The sequence below is a fragment of the Opisthorchis viverrini genome, assembly GCF_000715545.1.
Source record: "Opisthorchis viverrini unplaced genomic scaffold opera_v5_324, whole genome shotgun sequence".
Lineage (NCBI taxonomy): Eukaryota > Metazoa > Platyhelminthes > Trematoda > Opisthorchiida > Opisthorchiidae > Opisthorchis > Opisthorchis viverrini.
In genome coordinates, this window is record NW_008751987.1 from 528,937 (window position 1) to 540,264 (window position 11,328).

Consider the following 11,328-nt stretch of genomic DNA (forward strand, 5'->3'; position numbering starts at 1 on the left):
ATATATATATATATGACGGAGTCTTTTTCAACGTAGTGGATCAAGGAACACGGTGGTCAGTTACAGAGAAAGACGGGCCGAATATCCATCCCAGATCTCGCTGCCTGTTTCGGTGGACGGAATAGTTTGAAGAACAATTTAGCTGGACTGTGCTGCCCGCCTTCAGGATCGGTGAATCAACGGATTAAAAATGGGACGTGAACTGTTCGGCCAAACAGAAGACGGAGCCAAAAACGAAGTCAAACTTTTGAGGGGAAACAAATTACCGGATTCTGACTGTCTTACCCTTGTTTTGCCTAGGTTTGGAACAAAATGACTCACCCTAATTCCGGTAAAACCCATGCGGGGCATTTGGAAGACGAATGAAAAGTCAGAGTAATGGCAGTTATCCGAAGTACCACGAGAACATTGAACTGGCAATGCAGAAATGCCATGAGTTTTTTTTCGATCAACGCTCACATTGCAAGAACCCAAACCCCTTATTTACACTTTTATGCATGTGAAAGATGACGACGGTGACGAATTTTGAACCAATAAGGTCATACACACTACGTGAAAGTGCTGTAGTCGTTATGCTTACCATTCACATGCAGGATAAGTTGTCGCTTTTGTTGATCTATGTAAATGAATATATGGTGGCTCGGTTAAGTGAACCACAATCAGAGGCATCACAAGTGACCACCATACTTTAAAATACACACACGACTCACCATATACGTAACGTAGGTACTTTGCCACGTATTTTTCCAAAATACGATGAATAATTAACGCATCGTGCCGGTATGGGTAATTACCCAGACCTTCCGGATTGAACACCTGGAACGGGAAACCGACTGCGTGAATCGAATTAGAACCGAATAGAATGGGTCATGAGCATAAGAACTAAAGTGCCGAAATGTGCTCAGAACAAACGACAAGCAGTAAAGTGTGGAAATGGAGGAAACTGACTTCCCTAGAAAAATCATACAAACAATACATGATTCCTACGACACTGACAAATCAATCGGTACAAACCGAATCATTCATCTGTGGCAGTTTTTCTAAGCATAAACATTATGAAACCCATAAGAAGAATATGCGCCGGATCGTCTAACCCTACATTGAAGAGATCAAGACCCCAATTAAGTACCCTTCTATCAGGTCACTTTTCTGGTTCACATCGTCCCCCGTTCACTTTACGTGTGATCAAGTGTCAATTAGGAGATACAGTTCTTGTTTCAAAAATCTTGTGTAATATCACATGAATAAACAATGAAATCCTTTGGGATGGACAACAAGCCAAAGGTACCGTCAAAGCAGGTTAGCAAGCACCATTGCTATCTGACTGTGCTCACATCCAGTTAATTAACACGGGTGCACCGTTATGTTCCACTTTCCGATTGGTTACAAAACGTTTGCAATTAAATTGCCTACATTCAACTGCTTTATTTGAATTGAAAGTTGCGTTGCTCCATCCTTCCTGCAAGTAAATGAACTGTTGTATGAATGGACCGGTGGGCATCAGTCACTTATCGATCGCACATCACAAGTTGATGAATACACGGCTTCCAGTAAACTGGAAGCAAACGTTGGAGACAAGAATTCAAATAAAACCTCAAACCCCACAAACCACACTGAGCGGCGCAGTAAGCCTAGGTACCTACGCATCCTGGCTCCATTCGGACCACAAGCCTTCAGGTTCCGCAACGCAAATGGACACATTCAGGTTTACGTCATACATGTTGAGTGTCTCCCCATGGTTTGAGATCAAATCAAACATTTAAGTTGGGGTCTTCCTTCCAAAATGGTATCCAAATAATCATCCCTGTGTTGGTTGGGGGAATGACAAGATATGACTGCCAACGACCATCAACGACGTTAGTGTTCGGGTGAGTATTTTATGTAGATAGCTAGTACGTCCTGTGATTGGTAAGTATACTTTGTCTTTCACTTACATTTTATTCTTCGCCTCATTACAATGGTTAATTCAAACAAACTGAAGCAACCGTATCTACGCTCGTATTCGTAAAGTAGTCAAACAAAGTAAACTGCCAGATGTAACATGTTCAAATCCGGTAAGCAAGCGACTTGTATTCATTCTTCTGGCAGTCTTTTAAAATCCATTTACGAATATGCAATCCACTTTCAGGAAAGTCCATGCGACTGAACAGTTTATAGGCATCTCTAGGAGAGCAGACCAAATGGAAGGCAGTCTGACTTTTTACCACCATCGTCTATGTGTAGGCGGTTTGCACATCAAAGCAATAAGCTACCTCCTAGCAGGTGAGAATCCAGCGAAGGAAATTATTTACACCAACCCTGATCAAAAGCTGATGGTCGTGCCGCAATGATCCCGCGGGCATCTAGCTCTACAAGGTGCAAACATGCCGGGCAGGACAAATGAGTTATCAAACTAAGAAATGCTGTACTACTAGTAATCGTATTACGATGTGGTCGGAGGATAAAGTCGTACTGTCCTCCAGACAGGAGTGTGAAGGTAGAAAGGAGCGTGAAACGCGATCAGAATGTCCACATTTATGGAAATGGCCATACTGTCTTCCTCCGGAAGAGGACGGGTTAAAAATGTCGACCCTAAAACCGTAACTCCGATCGTCCCAAGGCTGACTATGACTACCGGCAAAGTATCTACTAAGGGCGAAGTGCACTTAGAACCTACCAAGCGACCAATGGTACTCCACACGCATCTGTGCACACGGTAGCACCAACAAGGGAGGCCTACGACCTATTCCCTACGCACCGCACAGGCACGGCCACCGAATGCAGCCAAGGTTAGGCTAACAAAAGACCCTCAAGAAAATCTACTTCCAGTTGTCTTGCCAGTTATATAATTGAGTCAAGGCTCATGCTGGAGGACCTCATAAAAAGCTCTGTTCTCGGTCTTGGTAACCCGAATCATTTGTTTGCACAGTTCTTTGTTCACCGATGTCCCTCCCCAACTCCCTCAATCCCACAAGTAAAAGTCTCCGCAACGGTTGACTGTCAGTCACCAGACTAATGTGACTTAGAAATTACCCATTACCAAGAAACAAGAAACGATGACAACAAAATCCACGAGATCTTTTCTACACAGCAGCTTTCAACGCCGCAATCTTTGTCGAAAAGGTAGAGAAACAATGCTGGCCCAAAACTTAAAGTCCCTTAAGATTGATGTACACTGTCTCTGAGACCTACACACAAGACTCAAAGTGGACACGCATCTTAAAGCGCCAAGACGAACTCATCCGTTTCACATTTCACCATCTGTGTCTGATGATCGGTGAAATATATGAAGTCGATACTCGTCGCACAGACAATGGACAGGGAGGCCTCCAAATGTTTCTGGCCAGCGGAGATTTTATACATAATCGCTCACAGCGTGTAACCTGGTGACCACCAGGTGCAAATCAACCGTGAACTCAACTGGATCACGTGGCTATTAGTGACCAGTGGTGAACCGCAATTCAAGGATGCCGCTCCTCCTGAAGTACAACTTGGATCCGAACACGTCTGATAATTAGCTTGTCCTCAAGCCCTGACAAATGAGCATGAAGTATGTCAATCCAACATCGTCGGAGAACTAACATAGATGAGCAGTATTAGGTTGAGCTAGCTCGACCACCCCTTGGACTAAGCGAACGCACTACTGGCAATGACAATCTGAATGAAGCAGGACAAATGGAGAAGGAGCGCTGCTGCTTCTCTCACTTCTCAGATACGAGCGAATGATCATGAGATATCGTCCACATAGGTAGCCTTGATTTACGCCAGAGAATTTCTACCAGAGTACGACGGCGCAAGCAAATAACAAAGAACCTAAGAAAACACCGGAAAACATCACAAACTAGAGATTCAGCTGGGTTTCAGGTGAGATGCAACCCCTAATTGACTAGTTTGCGACTGCCGCTGCGCACTTTCGGCCTGTGCCTCCAATCGAAGAGCCTTGCAACGAACCAACCGGCGCCTTGTGGGATTCCCAGCACTCCTCCGTACATCAAAACTGGGAGGAAATTTGTGACTAGCGTGTGGATTTCTGCCATTTCAGAAGCACACTCTTTGTCAACATGACCAATGACCGTGAGCGGAGATCACGTGTTGCTTTGGGTCAACTCGAGGAACAGTTGTGGAGAAAACAAAGCCCTAGAGTGAAGGCCAAGCTGATCGAGTACAGTGTGTTGGTCTAATATGTCCTCTCGTACAGTATTAGAACACTGCTCATGTACCGGCTCAGCATCCGATACTTGATTTGCCTTCACACGCACTGCCTGAGGCGGATAAAATGGTATTAGCCATACTGAACCAGTAGGGGACACAGAGGTCTTCCAACGAGCGCACTGTGACGGAACTGAGGCCACGAAAATAGTCAACCGCCTACGGTGGGTGGGATATGCCGTAAGAATGAAAGGGAGCAGGATTTCGAAGGGGCATTTGTATGTCCAACGGAATGCCGAAAAAAACAGAATAATGCAGGACATAAGCTTCGAAATTATGACTGACGGAATTGCGATGGCTATCACCGTCGATCCCGTGGTAACAGAAACCGAAACTTAAAAATGGACTTCACGGAGAGAAATTAGACGAACTGGTGTTCGGCAATTCAGCGAGGGCCAACTTCAAGCGACACATTTGAAGTGTCGAGGACACAATGGTATTCCCAGAGCTGTTGGACTGGAGGGAGAACAAGCCAGATCTTCAGTGTTTGTGGTCCTGTCTGCGATGGTCGAATTGGACTTCCTAACCATCGGCGGGAACATGGTGATCCATGGGTGGAACGTCGGCAGATCTTCCTGAGCTGTCTAAGGTTACCAGCTAGCTAGGCCCCCGATGGTTATAGAATTGAATTTCAATGGTCATCATAGTACACACTAAATCAATTCAAACCATGGCTAAATACATAATGCCATTGCTCGTCAGTAACGTAGGTCCCCAGCTTATCCGAAGCGGACACAACTATGTTTCGTATACACTGTGGAATCAACCGTTCGGGAGCGCTCATTGGTAACGTATAGGGGTTTTATTCATAATCAGCTGACGCCTTAACAATGAAGGATATGGGCTTCAAAAGCCAGTGGTCGGAAATCGTCAGTTAGAAGCACAAAAGAAGGAGTAACCATGTAAACGACTATGACTTCCATGCAACAATAACTAGGAGATTTAACGCGTGTGTGGGAAAAGGAGAACGATGTGACGTCCAAGTCCAGGTTTGTCAAAAGTTTCTAGCACATTGGTAAAGGATTCATGGTTCGATAAAACTTTAAAAAATTCCACACAAACACGAATACAGTTAGTGATATTACCAGAAATGACAATGAAGACTGAATACCGAGAGACTGTTAGACTGTTACCAGGTTTGTCAAAAGTTTCTAGCACATTGGTAAAGGATTCATGGTTCGATAAAACTTTAAAAAATTCCACACAAACACGAATACAGTTAGTGATATTACCAGAAATGACAATGAAGACTGAATACCGAGAGACTGTTAGACTGTTAAACAAAGTTACCTTAACCATATATGGCACCTGTTTAGTTAGAATCACTTATCAGCGTTGGGCTGCAGGGAAAACAGAGGAAAAATAAACAATAAAAATTTAACCTAGGATGGCTTCCAGCAGCCTGCAAGTTGTCAGTGATGGAACCAAAAGGTTGGTGGTTTAGTTTTCCAGGAAAGGCTCCGGTCTTCGTATACGGAAGCCAGAGTACCCAGAGAGTAGTCTATTCAAAACAGTACCTATAACTTTTCGGCAACTAGCAGAAGCACCTGACTGCACAAAGGGACAGAACACTGCGTGAAGTCCACTTTGTAGAACCGCATGGGGAAATAAGGTAATGGGTATTTTTATTTTCAATGTGAGGGAACCGGAGTTTATGTTAGCACTGGTAGTGCTCAACCGGGATCAGGGAGAACGGAGGCCTCGGATTTGAATACAATATCGATTGGTAAAATTAACGTTTGCTCGGTTTACCCCATGTCTGGATAACTCACAATCCATCCTTACCAATTTTGTCATTGCCCAGTAGTTACCTATCCATATCTACCACTGATAGCAGAACACCCGGGTAATATGATATGAACAAGCCGGTCGCTTTTATGCATATTCCGTTACGCCCAGGATGGTAAAAGCTGCAACAAATGAGGGTGAATAAGCCCTTGTGCTTCTACGGGTTCAAAATATCTGCAGAAAAGTCCAAAAGTTATGACATTTCCCAGTTCATCGGCCTGTCACCAATCTACACAAAATAATTCCGCCATGCTGTAAGGAACAGTTAAGTGATAGAATAGCATGAGCTGACGAAAGAACAAAGGACAACGTGAAACTGTGAGAAAAAGCCACATAATCAGGCCCGACACGTAGTCTATAGGGCTTTTCGTGCAGTATAAATTCACCTTGCGAAACTGTCCGTTTGTTCGCCCGACTCAAGGTCCACATGCCAAGATTCCGTCCATTACCACTTTACTGTTGGCTTTGCTATCCAGTGGGTCTATGCTGCGAGGTATTAAGGCCAGTCTCATTGAGCTCAACACAAGGGGATATCCATCTATATATTCATACTCTCTTTTCTCCACTGCATATTTCTAAGATGACTACTTTGAAATTGATTGGATTACCGCGGAGAAAGGTTGAGTTGCATTCGGTAGCTGTCAAAAGGTATATAACTGTTGATCAACGATGCTACCGTATTGTGAACGACAGGGATTATGATGATGACGCTGGCGCCTTACATCATCATCGTTATCGCCGTCAGCTACAGACCGAATGAAATTAGCATGATGGTATAAGTCACAGACAGCATCAGTTCCACCTTAACAAACTTAACCCACACATCATCTAACCTATCGGACAACGTGGGCACTGACACATGATGGTAGAAAACGAATGTGAAAACGTGGACATTGTGATTTAGCTAGCCAACAACGATTTATATTCATTATTCCCAAAAGAGGGGAAAAGCTGTAACGTGCTATTTCGACTAAATTTGGGCCCACAGGTTCAGTTCAACCAATGCTAAAAAACATCTGCAAACCGCCGTCCACAAAACACGAGCAGAGGTAAAAACTTTATGGGTATCGTGGAAATGCTTTAAAATGAACCTGAAGGCTAATCGCGCTTCTACCCCGGTAAATCTGGAAATGGCAAAAAGTCATCCAACCGGATAAACTTAGATCAAACTTTGAACCTTGAAATACGATGGGAAACGGTGTGGGGAAAAATTGGACGTCCCTTCACCTCCACATGCTAAAAGCACTGACAGAGCTATTAACATCAAGGACTGGATTGTGCGGAGGACCAACTTATTTGGTTTGTAGTCCGTTTAACCTAAGGAAGCAAGCGGTGAGAATTTTTGTCTCCAGTGGCTGAAAATTGTAGGGAAGGTTCGTTCAGAAATTTTGCGATCCCCTTGAAACGATCACTAACACCGGAGATGTGTAGACGCATCCACCCATTTAGGACCCGGGTAGCTCATTTTGGGCTGTATTAATCGTGCAGATGAAGCAGGCTTTTAGATTTCAGGTTATTATGAATAATGTGTCGCACAACATGAACTATCGTCAGATATTTGTTTTGGGGACCCAAGAAGATTTTAGGTCAAACAATCCACGTCGTAAATTTGACGAAGAGGATTTCTAACCTCTCAAGTTTTGAAATAGACGTTTTGAACGCGTACTTGAGCTATCATCTAATCCTACTACATAGGCCTTTGAAAGTATGGGTTATTTTTCGAAGTACGTGGTAGAATGAAATTTTTCAAACGTTTCATATTAGGTAATACTTCCCAGGGAACGTATAGTTACTATGTTCTTATGTTTATTTTTTGAGTTACATCTGTAAGCCTATTTCTCGTAAGCTGAATGACTTTCTATGAAACAGGCCAAGAACTACCTCTTAAGAGAACAAACATGGTTCCCTAAGCTGGCGGTCTAAATTAGCAACTTTGAATGTAAATTATGATTCACAGGCGACTCGCTTCAATCCAGACGGACTGACTAGCGTCCGTGGATTGCACTGCTAAACCCAAAAAGTAGTCACACACGGTAAAAGGTTAGTGAGTCTGTTATCGACTGCTAGGCAAATATAGAAAACTCACATGCAACCAACAGTCTTTATAACACTTTAGTCTACTGGCAACAACAGGCTTCCTCAAAAATTGTCCCAGTTACGGCCTTTCCGAGCCGCCTTTATGTCCTACGTCTAAAATGCCGTCCCCAAAATACATGTGTCGGTAAATTTGAGCTGATGAGGCGAGGTTGAAGCACAGTCCACCATCCTGACGACATAATGCTTTGACCCACAGTTCATTAGGCGGGAGGCTCGTTGAGCGCCAAGTGCGCACGAGTGGAACAGGCAATCAGATTAGCGCAGCTGGATGTAGAACGTCGAAACAGTGAACAGCAACAAGTCAGCAGGTTGTAATCTCGCATTCCAACGCCGTTACCAAGTAGTTTCATCGACTAGGATGGCATCAATTCATCAACACAAAATCAGCATTAGTAACACCTTGCAACGCTAGCGCGTTAGTTGAATTGGTTACATCGAAATAAGCTTCAGAAATCTTGGAACGGAACAGGAAATATCGGTTGTAAGCTCTGTTCCCAACACGTATGATTACCAGGACAATCAGAAGATTAAGGACTCAGCAACAAACCCAGAATAACCTGCGAAAAGAAGTCACTGAAGTCATGATACTCTGCTCTGAAAGCTAAAACTTCAGGGGGTCTTTGACAGGTTGTGCAGAATAGCCCACTGGATTTGCGGATGGAAGCAGTTATGTGTTAATATTTCGTGCCTAATATCGGTAGCTGTTAAAAACTGTCCCACACTTTATTGATAAATATCCCTCTTTGTTTTAGGTGATGAAGGTTTAATGGTCTGTAATGACGGTACCTTTGGCTATATGCACATCCTTCCCATGAAAAATAGTGCCCGTACACCCGTAGACATTATAGACTACTTTTGAAAACACATGCAATTTGTGCTACTAGTTAAATCTTAAGAGATACAAGCTCTTCTGCACAGAAAATCAAGTTTCCTGTACACTGACTGACCATCGTCCCTTTTTTGTCACCATTTCCGGGGGATATCTACAGGAGGCAGTGAACGGCAAGTGTTGAAACTCGACTGCCTCATACATAGATACATACACAATAATCGTATCTAACAGAGAACAATGCGGTAATATAGTGGTTTGGCTCCCCCCAGAAGATTGGCTACTCCTTGAGGCGTCGCTCTCTGGGCCGTGGTCGATGACCAACACAGTGAGAAACTTTGAAGTGAAGCGTTCTCTTTTTCCGGGTCATAATGGGGAAAGTAATCAAGAAACGACATCTTAAATTCTTAAACCACAACATGAGGTGTTTGGAATATGTTTAAATTTCTGAGCTTACGTTACGGGGGATCGCGCCTGCTAGCAGTTAGTGACGGATAAAGGACAGGGTGTAGCAGATGAAATATACAGGAAAGGATACTGGCTTAACACCAACAAGTCTGTCTTCAAAAGCAGTTGATGGGTTCGGAGAGCTATACAGTGACAGCCGAACGATTAAGAGTTACTAACAAAATCCAGACAACTGACGGTAGAACTCACCCCTCTAGACTCCAGTTCCCGGTAAATGTTCGCTTGAACATCAAATCTCCAACGTTTAAACCCACGCTTGAGAAGCTGTTTGATTCCCTTGTGTGACAGCTGAATATTGCGAGAAATCCATCCATTCTCAAAAGTCCATTCTTTCAACTTTCTAGGAAGAAATAAGGACAAAGTGTTAACACATGATAACATGAGGAAAACTCGACGAAGTAGGCAAATTTGAAAGAAAAGTATACTATTTACACTGCTCTCGAATCGTACAGTAGGCTTCCTCATTAGAGGGACCCTCTTGGGAGAATAGTAAAACTTATCACTGAGGAGGATACTGACTCGTGAGATATAAAAGTGAATGGTAAGAACCAGGGATGACTCTGGAAGTATGAGCGCATCTCAAACCGATTTTGTGAGTAATTTACCTGAGCCAGAATTGTCAGAAACTCAAAATCCTCGCATTTCTGTGAATGATGTATACTGTCCCAGTCACACGGTCATCAAAGTTTATATCCTAGTTCACTTTCTCCGTTCGTGTTTGTTTACTAACGATCATCCTCGATCAGTGCCTCATCCTATTAGAAGGGTATCCTATCAAATAACGCTTCAGACGGATTCAGAAGTTGCCCCTATGAGCGATTGATTACCGTTAGAACAGTGGTTTATTCTGATAAAGTTGTCACTCAAATCGATGAATTCTCTTGAATAAACTCAACAGATGCTGTGACTGGGTGATGTTACCAAGCATCATTCTATGGGACACAAAAAACATTGAACATGCAGCAAAGCATATATAACACAAAAGGAAAGACTAATACGTGGGATCCTGCAAAAAATGAAGAGACTTGGAGGACATTTCGGCATTTTAGGTGCACGACGGAATTTTCTGCTTACCTGGGGTTAATTGTTACAAAATTTCCCCAGTACGACATGAATGTAGCACAGTGAACTTGTAAGATGGTCAGTACAAACCTGGAACCCAAATAACTTACCACAAAGACGTAGCCTAACATAACGTTGGCGACAGTATAGGACGTCTTAATTGTGACGTTTTCTTTTGAAGGGAAAATCAAACCATTCATGAAAAAATGTCTTCTTGATTCTAGGGTGTTGTCTCCTTGAGAGGGGATAATTGAAAGAACTTCTGCATTCCCGAACCTACGACGGAGTATAAATTCTATTCTTTTTCCGTCTAGCTTCAGCAACTCGTAAATTCTCAACCAGCAATGCTGCTCAGTTGGGTATACCCAACTGAGCAGCATTATCAGAAGTGCTAGTACATTTAGAAAGCTATGATTTCTAGCATGGACCGCCAGCAATGAAATACTGTACGGTTAAAAATCTCCACGCGTATACGACATAGATACAAAGACAGGAGCATAATCAACCGTTAAACTAACGGGACGATGGAGGAAAACCCTTCGAGAAGCGAACGGAATGCTCTCTTTATTGCGTAAAAGGAACTCGCTTTCTTCAGTGGGTCACCTTTATTTCAGCGGCTAGCATATTCCCTGATTCGGTCAATCTTTGCTCATAAGGGACCAGTGTATCAAGTGAACATGATTTGCTATGAAATCATTGGACGTCAAACAAGAATTTATATTCGTACTAGACTCATTATTCATAATATTGATGAAGACCCTTTAAAAGCAAATGTGAAAAACTCCACACAATTTGAAAGGAAAAATAAAAATAAAAATAAAATAAAAATAAAAATAAAATAAAAATAAATAAAATAAAAATAAAATAAATAAAATAAAATAATAATGAGTCTAGTA

The 11,328-nt window shown here is 42.8% G+C and overlaps 1 protein-coding gene across 1 annotated transcript in view; it reads right to left on the bottom strand.

Annotated features, from left to right (window-relative positions):
• Positions 1–11,328, bottom strand: part of T265_15039 (hypothetical protein) — a gene marked incomplete at both ends in the record, with an annotated part of 31,464 nt that overhangs the window by 8,208 nt on the left and 11,928 nt on the right. Inside the window, 2 exons of the mRNA XM_009176324.1 lie at positions 711–816; positions 9,560–9,710. Of these exons, the coding sequence (XP_009174588.1) occupies positions 711–816; positions 9,560–9,710 (257 nt within the window). The remainder of the gene's footprint in view (positions 1–710; positions 817–9,559; positions 9,711–11,328) is intronic.